The following is an 18,421-nucleotide window of genomic DNA, read 5'->3' as shown; positions in this document are numbered from 1 at the left end:
CCTCACAATATCACAGCTGAATTCTGCCGACTCTGCTCCATTATTCTCATCTATAAAACATGAAGCCAGTGGAGGGAGGGGATGTGACACATGTTATTTCTGTCCTGAATGCCCCTAACTCTCCCCTCCCTCAATTCAAAAGATGTGAATGTGGTGCAAAACACACTTTGTGTTTCACAAACAGTACCCACACATTCCAACATTTTAAAACATTTGTGACTAATTTGTTTCACCTTTGAAAGTAAGTGAGATTAGTTGTAAGATGTTAAGGAAATGAAACAGAAATGACACCTTTGCTGGATGACAGGTTAAGGGCTTGTGTATCACACAGTCCCCTGGGTGTCACTGGCTTGGCAACACACATGTTCACAGGGATGAAAAATGGCTGACACAGAGAAATGATTTATCTATTCTTCAACATTCACTTCAGGGGAGAGGCAGATACACAGCTCGCCCTGCTTCTTTATGGCATGCGGAGCAAACTCGTTCACCCTGAGTTTGAGTAATCAATAGGTGCTGTACGTGCTCTTCAGAGCTGGTCCTCCTCTCAGAGTAGACATCCCCTCAGATCAGCAGACACAGCTTGGTGTGTTTCTGTGTGAATGCTGTATCATCGTAGCTCAGTGGACAGACACCCTGATGTGCATGCACCATGGAGTTGCTGTTTTATGCTGCTGTTGTTTTTTTGGCTTTTATGTCAGTGCTGTCACATGTCATATGCTTGGTCTGCCACCACATCTGCACATCTGGAGATGAACTATTCTAAAAAATAAAATAAAAAAAGAGGCAGAAACTGAGAGATGAAAAGTCATATTTGAAGTAAAAGGGCGGAAACAAACCTTTTTTGTGTTTGTGGTAAGAGAGGGAGAGAGAGTGAGAGAGAGAGAGAGACTGTCAATGGCCCAGCAGTTGAGTTGAGTCCCAGGAGGGTGGCGTGGATCTGCAAACTCACACTGCAGCAGTGAAGCTACAGAGAGCATCAGCAGAACACACTGCACACCCACACAATCAGTTCACATACTTATTAATATGTGCATTATTAATATGTCTTCAAATGTTTTAAAAACCTTGAAAAATCAAATGTATAATTGATGAGAGCTGTTTATAAAGAGCCATAGTAATTAATTAACTGTGTTGGCTTAACATAAATCATTTAACACAAAGACTAGCTAATATTCCCCCCAGATGTTTTAGGTACATAAGATAAAAATTGAAAAGTGTTGCCTTACAAATATTTTACATGCTATAAAACCAATACTACTCTTTAGAGTTGGTTGTTGCCTCAATAAACCTCATTAACATCTTCAGTAAAAATTCAATTCATCAACAAGGTGATACATTGACTTTATTCCTGCGCATGCTGAAGAAAAGATATCTCTTTAAATGGATTGTGTCCTGGTGCTGACTAGTGAGTTTTTTCCTCCCTCCTATATAAACCCTGCGCTGCCCCTCCTGCTGCAGTCAGTTCTCCTGTGAACCCGCCAACATGAGTTTCACGGTAGAGCACCACCTCTATGGCCCGACTTCGTACCGCAAGGCTCGGCCTGCCTCCGTGTCCTCCAGCGGCTTTCACTCCCAGCGCCGCCGCCTCACTTACAGCCAGCCGTCCTCAGCCGACAGCCTGGACACCTTCAACGGCGACATGACGCGAAGGAGCGAGAAAGAGATCCTGCAGGCTCTGAACGACCGGTTCGCCGGCTACATCGACAAGGTGCGGAACCTCGAGATGCACAACCGCAACCTGGAGGCAGAAGCAGCAGCTCTGCGACAGAGCCAAGCCGGACGCGCATCAGTTGGAGAGCACTACGAGCGGGAGCTGGGTGACCTGAGGGGTCTCCTGCAGCAGCTGACCGGGGAGAAGGCCCGCACAGCTCTGGAACACGAGCACCTGGAGGAGGACATCCAGCACATGCGGGGAAGGCTTGAGGATGAAGCGAGGAACCGGGAAGAGTTGGAGGCTGCCGCTCGCGCCATGAAGAAGTACGTAGAGGAATGCCGGCTGGCGCGGCTGGAGCTGGACAAGAAGCTCCGTGCCATGGAGGAAGAGGCCGTTTTTCTGAAGAAGAACCACGAGGAAGAAGTGGCGGAGCTCCTCGCTCAGATTCAGGGCGCAGAGGTGAGCTTCGACATGCGAGACACGCTCAAGGCGGACGTCACCAGCGCACTGCGAGAGATCCGCGCACAGCTGGATAGTCACGCATCCAAGAGCGCAAACCACGCAGAGGAATGGTTCAAAGGTGAGTTGTGTGAAAAGGTAAAGTATTAAACAAATCTTTAAAGATTTAACATCACAGACAAACGTTGTCAGTAAGCAGCGTAGTGCACGTTCTCTGTCTATGGTGCTGAATTCTGAAGTCACATCACTAGGATTTACATTGTTAGGTGAGGAAGTTTACTGAAGGTAAATGAGCAGTGACTGGCAATATCTTGCTTGAGGACATATCACGGTTGCAAGCATTTTATTGTATACTTTTATTATTTTTGCAGATTAACACACCCTGATCCTGGTTGTATAAGTAATGTCATTTTGTAGGTTTTGTAGAAGTTTAATTATAGACGTATAAAGACAGTCAAGACAGACCATCTAAGTAGGAAATGCGAAACGATCAGTGTTGAAATAATGTGACCCCTAGTTTAAATGCTGCGTTTTTCTGTGGCTGCATCGCTGCCGCAGAATGATCGTTTTTACTTAAGCCAAGCACTGCAGGAGTGAGATGGCACACAGAGAGGAAAGAGACTGTGATTCATTTGCACTCTCACTTGGGCAAAACAGTGGGTGTGTTCTTGTTTGCACCCCATGTGCATTGCTGTGTGTGTCTCTGCTTGTTGTGTTGATGGAGCTTAACTCTGAACCTCTACAAATTGAATAGCCTCAAGGTCACTGTGCTTCATCACTGGGCTCATGCTTTTTAACAGTCATCTTCTCTGCTGTCGTGACTGGATTTTACCAAGGACGTAGAAGTAACCTGCATTTTTTATAGAGTGGTTGAAGCAAGGCACTAAGATGATCTGCTTGAGCAGATGCAAGATCATATGCACCACTGTGCTGCTGATCTGTGTGATACGGCAAAAATTGAGAACTTTAAAGGCCAAAAATGGTTTAAACAGCAGCTCAGGGGCATGTGCTCTATACATTGGTACATTTACATGCTGACAGCCAGTAATGACCTTCCCTGTGTGGTGTCCAGCTGACTGCAGCAGTGAGGCTCATTCACACTTGGACGAGGGAGCGAGCTGAGTCAGACCACTGACTGGCAGATGGACTCTGTCAAGGTCACTCAGCCTCCCAGCAGTGACTGCTCTCTTAGGCTGTCAGTACAGAAGACAGGTCAAATGTCTTAGGACAACAACAAAAAAAAGGCCAGTGTATGCCTATGGCCTGAATAAGAACACTGAATTTCTCTTTGCTTCAGCATATGCAGGCCACTTCAAACTGTTTTGGGACTTGTGCCAGCTGATGGTGACACAGCAAAATGTCTTACATTACCTAAGTGATTTCTTAATATTATACATTTATCATCTTTTTGCCTGCAATTCCTGTAGTCCGCATGGAGCGTCTGTCTGACGCCGCTAGGTCTAACCAGGATGCCATTCGTGGAACCCAGGAAGAGATTTCAGACTACCGCCGTCAGCTCCAGACCCGCACCATTGAGCTGGAGACTCTCCGAGGAACCAAGGAGTCACTGGAGAGGCAGCGTATGGAGAGCGAAGACAGACACCACGATGACCTCAACTCACTACAGGCACAAACATCTCACTTATCTCTCATGAAAAAATACCAGAAGCGCACATTAATTGCATACATCTTTTCGTACCATTAGCGTGATAGTTGACCTGTAAGGCTGTGTGTTTTTACTTTGCAGGAGACCATCAATCAGCTGGATAATGAACTGAAAACCACCAAATGGGAAATGGCCAGCCAGCTGAAAGACTACCAGGACCTGCTGAATGTGAAGATGGCTCTAGATATTGAGATAGCAGCTTACAGGTTGGTCAGGGTTGAAAACCACATATAATTAAAACAGATTTCTTAGGCTTCTGGATGACAAAAGTTATGGATAGTTTCACTGACTGTGTATTTTTGTCTTTAAAACAGGAAGTTACTGGAGGGAGAGGAGAATCGCTTTGTGTCAGGAGGAGGTCCTTACTCCTACCTGGAAAGCAGATTCTCTACCCACCTGAAAGTGAAAGGAGAGGAGATCTCAGATACAGTCATTGTTGAGGAGCAGACAGATGAGACCCAGGTGACAGAAGTGACAGAGGAGGCAGATGAGGAGGAAAAGAAAGAGGAAGAGGAGGAAGCAGGAGAGGAAGAAGAGGAAGGTGAGAAGGAAGAGGAAGGTGAGGAAACCAAAGAAGAGGAAGGAGAAGGTGAGGTGGAAGAAGATAAGGACGATGAACAAGAGGGAGAGGAAGAGAAAGAGGAAGAAAAGGGAGAGGAGGAAAAGGAGGAGGAAGCTGAGGAGAAGGGAGAGGAAGAAGAGGCAGTTGAGGAAGAAGAGAAGTCCAAATCTCCAGAAAAGGCTGCATCCCCTCCTTCAAAATCTCCTCTGCCTAAATCTCCTACTGTCAAATCACCAGAACCTAAATCTCCACAGAAATCACCTGAACCTAAATCACCAGCAGCCAAATCACCTCCTAAGTCACCTGCAGTGAAATCCCCTGCAGGAGATGAGTCAAAGTCACCTGCAGTGAAATCCCCTGCAGGAGATGAGTCAAAGTCACCTGCACCAAAGTCACCTGTGTCAAAATCCCCTCCCAGCAAATCCCCTGAATCTAAATCTCCTCCCAAGACCCCTGAACCAAAGTCTCCAGAGAAAGAGAAGGCCGAGCCTGTCGCAGCCAAAGAAACCCCTAAAGAGGAGAAGAAAGAGGAGAAGCCTCAGCCCGTCAAGGAGGAAAAGAAGGAGAAGGAACAGCCTGTGAAGGAGGAGAAGAAGGAGGAGCCCAAGGAGAAAGAACCTGAGAGCAAAGCAGAGAAGGCAGACAAACCTGATACAAAGAAAGACAGCAAAGCAGATGAAGCACCAAAGAAGGATGACGCTTCAAAACCTGCTGCTCCCAGCAAGCCTGCCGAGGACAAACCTGCCCCCAAGTCTGAGGCTAAAGAGAGCGCTCCCCCAGCTAAGGAGGAGAAGCCTTCTGCTCCTAAATCAGAGAAGGCCGAGCCTGAGCCAAAGCCTGCCCCTAAAGCAGAGCCTGAGAAAACAGAGAGCAAGAAGGAGGAGAAGAAGCCAGAGGAGAAGCCCGCACCCAAAACTGAGCCTGAAAAAGCAGAGAGCAAGACCGAGGTGAAGAAGCCAGAGGAGAAAAAGGAGGCCAGTAAAGATGAGGTGAAGGAAGGAGGGAAAGCTGAGAAAATAGAGAAATCTTCTGGCACCGAGTCAAAGGAGAGCAAGGAGGAGAAGGCCAAGAAGTAAGCCTGAAAAGCTCTGTTCAAGGGCTAAAGAGGCAGAGATGCCAAAGAACTGTGAGGGAGAGAAGGGAGAGCAGGGCAGAGAGGCTGGAACTACCCAGCAGCCCAGACATGCACCGTAGTGTCCAAAACAAAGCAGGTAATGGTATGTAAGCAATAGTGATTTCTGTAGCAAATAACCCCCTGCTCCCTAAGTATGGCCATTACACACCCCTGACGCTTCTGATGTACGACTGTAGTGAATGCAGAATGCTCTAAACTCTTTATCTGAATGTGACAACTGCCCTTAATAAATAACAAGTGCATTTAAACTGAATCCCGCTGACGGGGACCGCAGGGGCCTGCTGTACCTACACAAGCCTTCAAGGGTAGTGATGTCAAAACAATGTCAAGCTAAAGATTGTGACAGATATTGAATATAAAAATGTATATTTAAGGAGATACAAATGTCTATATTATATTTACAGATACATCAGTATGAAAGACTTGAACTTTGCTTGTTGTGCACCTTAATGCAGCTTCTCCTCACAGGTGAACTGCAGCGTCTCACTTCTGGTCTGCAATGCTAGGACAATGATGACTGTGCTATGTATAAACTGCTGAGAATATGCAATATGAAACAGTAAATAAAGAATGAAAAATCAAACACAAGATGCTTTTTGTGGTGGTTTCTTAATCTGTTTACACTTCAAAAAAAGGAAAAAAAAAATCAAAATCTATAGCATATTGACCTTAAGTGAAGATTTATAAAAGAGAGGTGTCAATAGTTACACAATGCGTGAGGCCGAAAGGTAAATGCTGTGAGTAACTGCACTGCATTGCGGCTAAGGAGGGGGGGAGCTGTACCCACCCTTCACGTCCACAGAGCACGTTCATGTATAAATCAGGAGCAGTGCTGCTTGACTGCACAGAACAAACTCATTTTTCCCTTATTTCCCAGCTGCAAATAGGAAAGCTCGCACACTACAGCTGTCCCATTTCTAATCCTGATGCAGTCGTGGTCAAAATTATTGGCAGCCCTGAACTTCAAGCACATAATTCAGAATATCTTCAGAAAAAAATGCAAATCAACCTGTCTCGGTTAATCAGTATATTTTAATAAAATGTCTAAGGTTACTGAAAAAAAGGGGGAAACAAGTCTTGTGTAATAGTGAAATTATGCAAACACAAAATGTACCCAGGACACAATTATTGGCAGCCTTTAGATGAATTTGAATTCGTTCCTGAAATAAAACAAAGAAACAAGACTCGCCTGTGCTTAATTAAAGTGTTAACATGACCGGAAATAACTAATGAATGACGGTTTTACTGCATAAAAAATTGGTGAATTGTTTGCACTTTCTTTTTTCACAATGGTGAAGATAAGAGAGCTGTCTGAGAGCATCAGAAAAAACATAATTCCAAGGAAAACAATCCATGAAATCCCTGTTTCAACAGTTTGTAATATTATCATGAAGTGTCACAGTCATTAAAACTGTTAGGATGCTTCCACCATGTGGCACTATGAAGAAACTTAATGAGAGAAATCTGAACGCTGATGCGGATTGTGGAAAAGAAAAACGCCACGCAAGACATCTAAAGATCTTCAGGTCAACCTGGAGCAATCTGGAGTGATGGCTTCAGCCCATACTACACGCCAAACACTAAACTGCTCCATTGGCGAAGGCCAAGGAAGATGCCACCATTAAACTAAAAGGCACAAAAGGGAAAGACTAATGTTTGCAAAAACTTTCATACATAAGCCACAGTCTTCCTGGGAGACTATTCTATGGACAGATGAAAACAAATCAGAGCTCTGTGGGAAATCAGTTCAGTTATAGGTGACTAAATGAAGCCCATGAGGAAAAGAACATCCTGCCTACAGTGAATCATGATAGAGGCTCTATCATGCTGTGGAGCTGCTGTGTTGCCTCTGGTATTGGAAACATTGAATGTATCCAAGGCATGATGAAAGATGAAGATTGCCAAGGCATTTTAGTGCAAATTTTGTTACTCAGTGTCAGAAAAACTAGCTCTGAGGTGAAGGTCTTGGACCTTTCAACAGGACAACCACCCAAAACTCATATTCAGCAGCATAAAAAAGATTGAAAAGTTTTAAACTGGCCAGCAATGAGTCCTGACCTAAATCCCATTGAAAGCCTTTGGAGAGAGCTGACATCTGCTGTTGCAAAAAGGACTCCTGAAAACTTAAGAGCTTAAGTGCATAACAATGGAAGAATGGCAGAAACTACCAGAGGACAAGAGTAAGAAGCTTCTGGGTGGCTACAAGAAATGTTTAGTGGCTCTCATTGTTGCCATAGGTTCTGCAATCAAATACCAGTGATGTGTGCCAAAAAGTGTGTGCAGGGTACATTTTGTGTTTGTATTATTTCACTATTATGCAATGAGATTATTTTTTATTTTATTCAGTAACCCTGGACATTCAGGTTATAATAAATTGGTTCATCTGCATTTACCCCTGAAGATATTCTGTGTACCAATAATTTTTGACCATGACCGTGCATCTCCTACATTTATCTCGATATTGTTCATTCATAAATATTGAATTCATCAGTTGTGTAATACATTCAGAGTCACGCAAAGGCTTAATATAAACACATAACAGGCATTCGCTTTCGAAACTATACAAAATTAATGTAGAAATACAAATCCTGCCCGTCATACTAGGTCATGACTCACTGTAAAATTTGAGCTATTCATAGATTTCTACAATCTTTCACAGAAAAAGTGTAGCTACATTTTTAATAGGATTTACTAATGACTGTTGCTGCTGGTGACAAAACCCATTCATCATGCCAACCTATGTCTATTAAAAAGCAGCTAACCATTACATAGCTGCTGCAGCCTCTTTTTTGATACAATACTGGCACTGCACACACTTTGGCTGACATTGGAAGGACTTCTTAAACTACAGATTAGTTTGCATCCTTCTGGATTTGTGCTCTAATGTGCAAGAAAATAGGAGAGTGATACTTTTGCCATAATCACCATGGAACTGGCATCAATATCCTAAATAACAACCTGTTTTACTACCTTTACTGCCACCAGGATGATAAATGATAGGTCAAAGACCCAAGTATCATATTCCAGACATGAGTCTCTGTGGAAATGACTCAGCTCGCGCCAGCACTGAACCACGATGGCATAATAATCAGCTAGTGCAGACGCCTATAAATAGAGCAGCAGAGAGAAGTGAAGGTAGAGAGGAAGGAAGAGAGATAAAAGAGGAAAATTTGGAGTGCACAACAAAGCCTGGATACAACAGAGCCATTAAAAAGACCAGATTCACACCCATTCAAGAAAATAACAGTGTTCTTTTATTTCCAGACCGGTATAAAGACTTTTAAAAAGGGATACTTGTGTGTCAAAGAGTCACAAAGGTAAGCTTGGAGGAGTTAGCGCTGTTAAGTACAGTAGGAAAAATCATATATATACATGTTTAGCGATGACTGAAGAAGCCCTGAGGATGGTTGTACTTGAATGGCTTCAGACGATTTGGACCCCTGAAATTAAAGAGGTAGAGAGAGATGTCAGAGATAAATCTATTCAGTGTGTCTCTGACCAAACGTGTGTAAAAAAATGTACCAATTCCTCTCTAACTGTGTACCTGACAGTGCGCAAGCACATCTTTTCACGGGGGAACTCTCGTGGTCCCTCCACGCTGTCATCTTGTCCTTCAGTCTCCAAATACACATCCAGGCAGACACACAAGCGTGAAATCTGATTGGTCAGGAGCTGGTGTCCTGGACGTGGTCCCTGTAGTTCATTTTTGAACACATTGACCTCACTCTCCATGGCCTAAAGATGAGTCAGTGTGAGAAAAGTGTGTTGTCAGTAACAGGACAAGACATAAAATGAGCTCATATAGCAACAGAGCACAAGCGTCTGGGACATAAATAACTTTTATTGATAAGTTCATACTCGAAGGTTGTCATCGGTGCGTCCACTGCGCTCTCCTTTCCAGCTGAGGGAGAGGGAGAAAAGAGGAGAGATCTCTGGGTAACGGGGGCTCATCACCACTGCGGCCTGGAGACGAGCTGAGAGGAAGGGACAGATACAAACAGCTCGTTTATAAACAAGACTAGGTCAAAACCTAACGTATGTTCAATGTGCGAAAGTGAGGATGTAGTTGAAAACTGTTGCAGAACCGCTGTAAACGGACATAATTGGGTTCTTTTCTGTCTAGTGTCAGCCAGTTTCAGCCCTTTATCAGTTTGTTTCTCTCCTAATCTCTGTGCTTATTCATAGTATTTTAATCTCTCTCAATTTCGTAAAAGCTGTCCTCATTTACATGTTTTTCTGTTACTGTTGTCAGACAACAGAACAGGTATGAAATGGTGACAGAAACACAGCCCATTAAGACTACATGTTAACTTCCGAGACATTTTCAAGCAGGTAAAATTCAGATTTTATACCCACAACAGTGTCTGACAAAATCACCAAACACATAAGTTAAAGACAAAGACAGTGCTGACATGCAGATTGTCTCATTTATGGTTGCTGGCATTTCTGTTGTTTACATGCTATTCAGAGCTACTAATTTCTTTAGCTTAGCAGTTGCTGATGGCTTCTCTCTCTCCCTCCCACTCTCTGCTCTCTCTCGCCCGATGTGTCTTATGTTTAGTTATTCATCTACCTCCTTAGGCGATAAGAGTACATGTAATAAATGCAGGTGGACATTTGTGATTATAGGGCTGGCACCGCTGTTGTGGTCCATTCAAAATTCAAATCAAGTAATCAATGATAGCCAATTCTATCAGCAGTGATTAGTATCTACCTGTTCCTCTTTCAACCACTGCCATGAAGTACAGATCAGTCTCCTTTGCCAGCCCAGCCTCAGTCACATGACGTGTATATTGCAGATCCTTGAGAGGAAGAGAAATATCACAGTGAGATGTGCTGCAACATGTGCACTTTTGGACAAACACTTTCAGTACATGTGATTCCAAATATCTGTAAACGTGTGTCTGTGTGAGTACCATGTACTCCTGGTCACTGATGGTTGTCCAGCGAGCTAAGCGGGAGATGATCTTGGCAGGAAAGAAGTGCTGACACTCACTGGAGACCGGGATGATACTGTGCTCTGAGGACAGGAGCACAAACAATCTCAGTTGAAATTTACAGTCTGTTCATTAGGAGTATTTAATGTGAAAAGTTGCCAACAAATAAGATACCTAAAGAGGCAAACTGCTTGTGCAAAGCCAAGCGGGACTGGACTCGTCCCCTCAGCAGCTTCATGGTGCTCTCCATGTGGCTGGCACTCAAAGAACTGCCCACACGCACACCCTGGGGAAAAACATGAACACATGCCAACATGATACCAGTGTAACACACAGAACCCGTGCTCTGCTGGGACATGGCTCAATTTCAGCACACACCTCTGAAGCATCGCTGGGAAAATGTAGTCCTCCGAGACTCTGAACCCACATGTAGGGATGGCCCAGCTCCTCCACATAATCAGCAAAGGAAACAATCCTAAAAAGAAATGATGGGGTTAATTCTGCTGGGATTTTGTTAAATCCAGTGGTGTTGTTCCCTAAACATCTTTGTCATCTGACATCCTCACCCGACTTTATCAAACTGGTAACGATTAGCTGGATTGGGGGTTTCCCGTCCCTGGTCGCTGGTGTAGAGACAGCTGAGTAGAGTGTCTGATTTCAGCAGGTCCCTGCAAAAGAAGACATCATCAGACTTTCCTTTTAGTGACACAGAGAGGGAGATGAAAGTGTAGGTCCGTACACACAAACACACACCCTGCGCTGATGGCTGTGCTTAGGTCTGTGGTGGTGGAGACCTTGGTCTTGACTGTCATTATGTTCAGATTCATCAGGTAGTAGAAGTAGAGATGGAGGATGCTGCCATCTGTGGAGACAAGGTGGATAACACATGGTGATGAACTAATCCATTAGAAGCTTCATTCATTATTCCCTCAAGCACCCTCTTTTCACTAATCCTCCCAGTGAACCTCCCCCAGCGTTTACACTTTACACTGCAGCACATTAGAGAGCAATAACAAGGTGTGGTCACGATGAATGATAGCAGCACCCAGGGGATATATACTATGCTGAGGTTCATCTTTCACACGCCACTCTGCAGCCCAAGTGAACTCAGTGACACTGTCACTCAAAGACACCTACTCTGCTCTTTTCACTTTTACTGCAGTAAAATGCCTGCTGCAGCTGGCAGCAGTGAGGATAACTGGGGAGAGGGAAGATACTAGAATAAAAGCAGGAATCAGAGAAAGACTGGTGATGAGAAAATATGCTTACAGCCTTTTGTAGGTGCTGCGGACCCGTGATGCTGCAAGCGTCTCTCTCACCTCTCCCCCTCCCTTCCCTCCTCCTCCCTTAGGTAGAGCTAAGCCTGCAATGCAGGTCTCTCTATAATCTATCACTGTTCCTGTTATCACCAGCAGAGGGACCATGAGGGTCAAGTGCTGGTGTGCTATCATAGCAGAGTAGAACACTCTTTTTATTTTACATACTATCTGATAGGTTAGAGTTACCACATGATACAGTAAACATGGCTGCATTACAAGGAATGTAACGCAGATGAATTGTAAATATTTGGGCTTAAACATGCTGCTTTAAGATGGAGGAATGTATAGACCTATTTTGCACAGGCTCTCACATACAAAGACATCAAACATGCAGATTGTGTTACCTTTACACTTGAGGTCTAAGCAGAGAGACAGAGGGTGCCTTTTCAGCATCTCCCGTCTCTTGTCATCCAGCTGGCCGCCTGTAGTTGGCCTTCTCCTCTTCTGTGAGACAACAGACAATAAAAAGCCATGGAAACGGGAGAAGCAAAGGGAGAACGAAAAATGTACAAACGAAAAGTACATGTTTGACATTGTGGCATATCAAATAAATTAGAAAAACAATTTGCATCAAATTTCAGCTGATTACAGGAGAAACATGATAGTTGCTGAGCCTCTCAAGCATTTAAGCCATCTACTATTACAGATAAAAGGAGGAAGTGGAATTTCAAAGGAAGGGCTGAAAGTAGTGAAGGATTGAAAAAAAAAGAGAGCGTTTCGGATGAGCTCTCATATGCAGACGGCCGGACAGATGCTGTGTATCAAGTGTATCACATACTTCAGTCTGTACACTCACATGTAGTACATTGTGTACAAAGTATACTAACTGGGATAGTGCATGAATTCTGACAGATTAGTGTTGTCCCAATTCAAACACTGCCGTTGTGCACTCGCCAGAAATGACGACTGCAACATGTGCCCTCCAAAATATCTGCCGGCTGCTTTGCTCACTTGACTTGAAAATGAATGTTTTACTTTCCTGCGAATTTACGCTTCCATCAGCACCACCGTGTCCTCCTTCCTGTGCCGCAGTTTACACAAGTTTGAAAATATGTTGGTGGTCCCCAGTGGCGACCGTTTACACTTTTGAGTGCACTATCCAGGTTCTTATAGTACACTGCATGTTGTTGTGCTTGCCACCGTGAACGCACTTATGCACTCAAAATGGCAAGTGTAAGTATGGAAGTAAATGAATTGAGACACAGCAAGAGATTGCAAATCAAATACAGAAATGTTATTCCGAGTAAGTCCATCATTTTGAAAATATATATTTACATCAGATCTAAAGAAACATCCAGACAGACAGTCTCAGCAACAAAGACAAGCACTGGTTTGGTGCCGAGTGTGCGTGCTTAAGTGGGCTCAGGTTACAGTCACCTAGCCGTTCTTGGTAATAATTTCTCAGAATCCCCCCGTTAATACTCATCTAGATGCAGGAAGCGATCAATAGGTGCTGCTCCCCAACCTGCCACAATGCGTGACAGCTAGGGCTTCAGGGACAGTTTGCGTGTCCGGTGCAGAAATGGGTGTATTAAGAAATCGCTGCACTCACTGACCTGAGTGTGAGTGTGAGTGTGAGTGTGAGTGTGAGTGTGTGTGTGAGTGTGTGTGTGTGTTTTAGGAGAAAAGCCCAGCCTGAGACTCACCGTTTTCTCTTGCTCCTCCTCTGCATCTGAATCACTCTCATCATCTGGATGATACAGAACAAATGATTTTATGTTTCTTTAGATGAGAATGCATCTCTAAACATAACATCTTGAAATACTGAACAATTGAAAAAATGAGCTGGTCAACAAAGCTACGCATTTGTGTGCTTATATGAATATGTGCATATATATATAAAAGTGATGTACCCTGGGAATCTTCTGGTGGTTTGGACAAGGCCTTGGCTTCATCCACATCACCACTGATAGACAGAGTCAGGTTTTTGTCTGAAATGGAATAAAAATTAACAATCAGGGCTCGAATCCCATTAAGAAAAGTATTTTGTCTTGAAACTTTGGATATTCTCTGATGATTACTGACCACAGGCCTGGCCGTAGGCATTGGCTTGAACAAACAGGACATACAGAGGTGGAGGGAGATGGCGAGCAATCTCAGTCTGTTTCTGAGTCTGTTCAAAAGGCATGGACAGGTACTCCTGCACCGGGAGAGAAGCCTGAGAAAGAAGAGAGAATTTAAATCATTCAGAGGATCCATGCATAACGCCCTGTGGCAGCACAGCTGTTTAACCTTGACTTCAATGAAGAATGGGACTTTCTTTAGAGATAAATAAGCAAATAAATGAATCAGTTAATGTCATAAATCATAAATGGACATGTTTTCAAAACGCTTTGTAATCAAAGTTCAGAAGACAAAACCTTGATAATATGGCACCCAAACAGCTATTATACCTGCATGATGGCATTCAGTCCAGGCTGTAAGCTTCTCAGGTGTTCCTTCTTCACCTCGATGCTCTTCTGGATCTTCTCCTTTGTGGCCTGTGACTCCTTGTATTTCTCTGCCAACCTGTATCCAAACAAACTTTTTATAACTGATCTGTGCCTCCAAAAAAGTCAAGATTGATTTTTTGACCACAGCATGCTGCTAATGCACTATGCTGTGTGCTGGTACCTCTTTCTTTGTTCTAGCTCCCAGTCCAGTCGAGCCAGTGTGAGTTGGTGGGGGTCATTTTTTGTGAGGTGGGGCCTGGAAATCTCCTGTGGGGCCCCCTGGTAAAACTCTTCCTCAGACACCAAGTCTATTTCCTCATGCTTAGACCTGGGACAGGGAAACAGAAGTTAACTGCCATTGTGACAAAATGCATTCCTGATAATCTCAATATGAACAATAGAGCCACATTTGCAAGCATCACTCTAACGGAGCAACTTTTTAATGCAATCTTTCTGTATCTTTTGAGCTGAGCAATTATTTTTCATTGGAGTTCATATTCATTGACTTAATATACTACATTCTCATACAGAGTGGGGGTTGTGGTGGGGGCCTCACTTCCAGGCCTAATTATGTGACCATAATTTGCAATGAGTTCAACTAAAGTTCAAAATAAATAAAGTTTGCTTTATTTGTTTTGTAATGTTAAACTAGGGTTTCACATGAGTAAAGCTGCTTTGTCTGAAGTACACTGCAACAAGTAAAAGCTGTTCTCATCTAATGAAATACTGTGTACTAACTTGAACTCCAGACACTTGCTGATCTCCTTCTGAAGATGCATCACTTCATACAGCAGGTTCTGCAACTGAAGGTGCAACACATCCACTTTCTGCTTTGCCTGGGTGGAGGAAAGAAAGACAGTGATTATTGCTGGTTTGCAAACACGACCCAGGTCACCATGACACAACAACCAATATGCAAAGAATCTGAACCAGGATTCAATAAGAACAAGGGTCAATAAGCAGAATCGAACCATAAAACTAAACTCTCTTTGCTGACAGTCGGAGCAGCTGTAGTTAGGTGTTATAAGTAGAAACTAATATAAGTAGAAAATAAGTAAAAAGTGCTATGAGTTCAACCTTCCTTTTTTAGCACAAAAGGGAGTTGAGGCGGCACTTTTTCAGCAAATGAATGGAATAGAGTGAACTTAACCTAAGCTGGAGTTTCTTTTAATACCCCATAAACACAGAACTGCATTAAAGGAGTCGTGTGGGAGTTACCTCGTGTGTCTGGTCTCTGCCTCTCTTTAGTCGCATATGAGCCAGACGATTGAGTTTCTTCAGATTCATGAAGTGGATGCAGCTCTGCATACGTTTCTGCTCGACCTCGGCACACTGAGGAGAGATAGAACTAGTTAGACTTCATTATTATGGTGAAGGCATAGAATCATCTATATAGGGATCATATATACAATGTTATGATGCATTAGATTTGCCGATACTACAAACTGTATGTATAAAGTTTCTGTGGTGGGGCTATGTACTTGTCTCTACAGTGGCAAACCAGGACATCACCTTGATGAGTGTAACTAATCTGTAACATGCCTAGACCATCACTGACAATGAAATGAGTCTATAATGACAGAATAGATTAGTGTATCTTGAAAGTATGATTCTTACCCCGTCCTTGGCTCCATTGGCTTTAAGGTCCTGGATCTCACTCATGAGAGTAGCCAAACTCTCACATGACTCTTTGTACTGCAGAAAGTCCTGCTCAGGGTCCCTGCCATCCAGCTCCACCTCCTCACTGTACACGCGTACATCCTAAAAAATTAAAAGATACTACATCAATATAAATAGTATAACACACCCCTTTCAGTCCTGCTTAAACTTGAGGCCACTTTTCTTGATGCTGTGAGAAGTCCAAGGACTCGATGAGTGACAGAGTTAAGTCAGATCCAAAATTCCACAGATCTAGACTCAAACTTCAGTACTGATTGTTCATACGTTTATTATTCTAAATCAATACCTAGTTATCTGGTTGGTAATAATACAGTGATTAAATAAAGACTATGAACATCCAACCTAGTATTCCCACTGTGCATTTATCAACAAGGGATTTGAGTTTGAGTCACACAAGGACCTTCATCACAGTCACAAAAATAGATTAGATTGCAGATTTTCCTATGATGCTGGTCCAAAGTAAATAGGTGGAGGACACAAGCCCCCTGTAAGATATACAGAAATCCCACAGTCAAATGAAAAATGCAACTATTGGACGCTGTTTAAAACACCCAGTTTTTATTCAGATTGACCAGGACCTGTTAATTCAGCTCTGATCATTTCTAAACTGAAATGTATGGTTCTGCGGACTTCTGCATTATGAACAAGATTATATTTTGTACACCCGGAAACATCTTACTGTGTGATTCAGCGGTCTTAATATTTTATAATCTAAATATTAATTTAATACATCTTTACAAATAAAATGTGCAAACTTTAAAGCTCGCTACAGTGGATACCTCTTAAGTTATTAGTTCTTCCAGTGACACTTTACTTGTAAGGGTGTTTGCTGCTGACACAGGACCTTTACCCGGTCTGGTCTTTCTGTACTTCGGACAGATTACGGCACACTGGTGCCCCTGTGACCCCCTCATCTACTCCCTCCCGGCGGTGCGCTGACTCTACCTGCGGGTCTCCCTCTCCGCGACCTCGCTTCATCTCTGGGGTTCCTCCTTCACTGCGGAGAACCTTCGACTTTCGCTTCTTCAGAGCTTCGGACGACATGGGTGGCTGGATACAGACCGGGGATGTGTAGAATACATAGATTAAAATAAACACAAGCCGCGAAAGCGCTTGCTACAGTAACGTACGTGCCACAAACATATCTGTATTAGCCGTCTAGCCACTGTTAGCACTGTAGTAGCTCTGTGATAGCTAAGGTTGGTTAGCTCATTGGCTAACAACTGTTAGCTTGTCGGCTCATGAAAGAGGGTTCTCAATCACAGATAGCAAATCGTGAATATCATCATGTGTTTGATGGAATATCTTTAAATATCCACTTACCTCAGGGATGAAGAAAAACGTCTGAAATGATTAAATCGTGTTCAAATGCACATGTACAAGACACTTTGTTTCACCGCTAAGCGCTGACTATGGACGGAAGCCCTGTCGTGTCAAAAACCCTACAGCAGCTACACCGCCACCTACAGTAAAACAAATGTAAATACCAAGTCATTGGAGAAAAAAAAAACCAGTACACAAAAATAAATATAATACAGCTTCATTAAGTCTCCTTATCTCAATTGTTAGATTATCCCATACAAACAGAAAAATTAAGAAAAACATTTACTCAAAAGTTTAAGACATACCTTGACTGAGGGAAATCATTTAGAAATTAGTCGCATACATAAACATAACATCAATGTGTGTTTTTGTACGTGGACATAAATATAGTGACCTCTAGTACCACCCTGTATTCAGTATTTCTACCAAAAGCTGAGTTTACTTATAATGAAATATGTGTGTTGAATGCAAAACTTTCTGAAAACCAACTATCACAAACACAACTATACATACTATGCAATGTAAATAAAGTACTTGAACATATGTAGATTTAATCTCTGATTAAAACAGCAACAAGTAGACCACATACATTCAAAAATGGTTTATTCACAATTCTAATGATGCTGAAAATTTACAAAGTCACATATGGGAAAGATCAGTATACTTGAGATATATAAAAAGTAAACACTTGCCCAGTTTACTATTTTACACTTGGCAGACCAGAAAATTAATCAGTCCACCCTCACTTGGCCATATCTATCAAACTCTGCAAAGATGTGGGCACCCATGTCTTCTCTCCTTGCACAAACACAACCCCTCTGTCTATGTAAATGACAATACGGCCAAATGTGTACAGCTGTTTGCCCTCGTGCCGTTTGGCCACTAAAGGCATAAAGACAATGTTGTTCTCCTCTGCTTTGGTCTGGATAAGATCTTTAAAGTTAGTTGGCACACCAGCGCTGATGCCCCTGTGTGCAACACTCTCAGCATCCCTGCGCTCCTGCATCGCCTCATACTGGAAGTCCTTTCGTCTCTCTGTCTGTGTGAGATATGCAATGTTCTCCCTTGCACCAGGTTGCATATATCCACCTGTGGATAAGAAAAAGAATTGTAATATGTTTTGTTTCAGTAGAGAAAACAAAGTGCATTACTGTTTTCTTGTCATTATTTTATAAAAGACTTCTGTCCTATATTTTTATTGTATTTAAATCCTGAAACTGAATACAATACTAACCCATGCCTGAAGACACT

The 18,421-nt window shown here is 43.0% G+C and overlaps 2 protein-coding genes across 2 annotated transcripts; one reads left to right on the top strand and one right to left on the bottom strand.

Annotated features, from left to right (window-relative positions):
• The first annotated feature begins 1,446 nt into the window (after positions 1 to 1,446).
• On the top strand, positions 1,447 to 6,067 carry LOC111660333 (uncharacterized). Its single transcript, XM_023413573.2, has 4 exons — positions 1,447 to 2,237; positions 3,544 to 3,743; positions 3,864 to 3,988; positions 4,097 to 6,067. The coding sequence occupies exons 1-4, from the start codon at positions 1,487 to 1,489 to the stop codon at positions 5,418 to 5,420; spliced, it is 2,400 nt and encodes a 799-aa protein (XP_023269341.1). The 5' UTR covers positions 1,447 to 1,486; the 3' UTR covers positions 5,421 to 6,067.
• Positions 6,068 to 8,710: 2,643 nt separating this feature from the next.
• Positions 8,711 to 17,288, bottom strand: thoc5 (THO complex 5). The gene is made up of 20 exons (XM_023413574.2): positions 17,171 to 17,288; positions 16,793 to 16,897; positions 15,785 to 15,928; positions 15,386 to 15,499; positions 14,906 to 15,003; positions 14,349 to 14,495; positions 14,129 to 14,243; positions 13,761 to 13,893; positions 13,589 to 13,666; positions 13,382 to 13,425; positions 12,080 to 12,179; positions 11,170 to 11,278; positions 10,983 to 11,084; positions 10,795 to 10,891; positions 10,591 to 10,702; positions 10,396 to 10,499; positions 10,194 to 10,281; positions 9,338 to 9,453; positions 9,024 to 9,214; positions 8,711 to 8,919 (listed from the first exon to the last, which is right to left on the bottom strand). Exons 2-20 carry the CDS (start codon positions 16,889 to 16,891, stop codon positions 8,856 to 8,858), a joined length of 2,055 nt encoding a protein of 684 aa, XP_023269342.1. The 5' UTR covers positions 16,892 to 16,897; positions 17,171 to 17,288; the 3' UTR covers positions 8,711 to 8,855.
• Between the last annotated feature and the right edge of the window lie 1,133 nt (positions 17,289 to 18,421).

This window comes from Seriola lalandi, unplaced genomic scaffold (genome assembly GCF_002814215.2).
Source record: "Seriola lalandi dorsalis isolate HSWRI2012SDOR001 ecotype SW California unplaced genomic scaffold, Sedor1 jcf7180002054517, whole genome shotgun sequence".
Lineage (NCBI taxonomy): Eukaryota > Metazoa > Chordata > Actinopteri > Carangiformes > Carangidae > Seriola > Seriola lalandi.
Note: the sequence above shows the minus strand (reverse complement) of the source record. Positions and strands in the feature narration are given on the sequence as shown.

Coding starts and splice junctions, on each gene's coding strand:
- LOC111660333 (XM_023413573.2), top strand. CDS start 1,487: ATGAGTTTCACGGTAGAGCACCACCTCTATGGCCCGACTTCGTACCGC. Junction 2,238..3,543: donor CGCAGAGGAATGGTTCAAAG/GTGAGTTGTGTG, acceptor CAATTCCTGTAG/TCCGCATGGAGCGTCTGTCT. Junction 3,744..3,863: donor ATGACCTCAACTCACTACAG/GCACAAACATCT, acceptor TTTACTTTGCAG/GAGACCATCAATCAGCTGGA.
- thoc5 (XM_023413574.2), bottom strand. CDS start 16,891: ATGTCGTCCGAAGCTCTGAAGAAGCGAAAGTCGAAGGTTCTCCGCAGT. Junction 14,244..14,348: donor GAGCTAGAACAAAGAAAGAG/GTACCAGCACAC, acceptor GTTTGGATACAG/GTTGGCAGAGAAATACAAGG. Junction 13,894..14,128: donor GACTGAATGCCATCATGCAG/GTATAATAGCTG, acceptor CTTCTTTCTCAG/GCTTCTCTCCCGGTGCAGGA.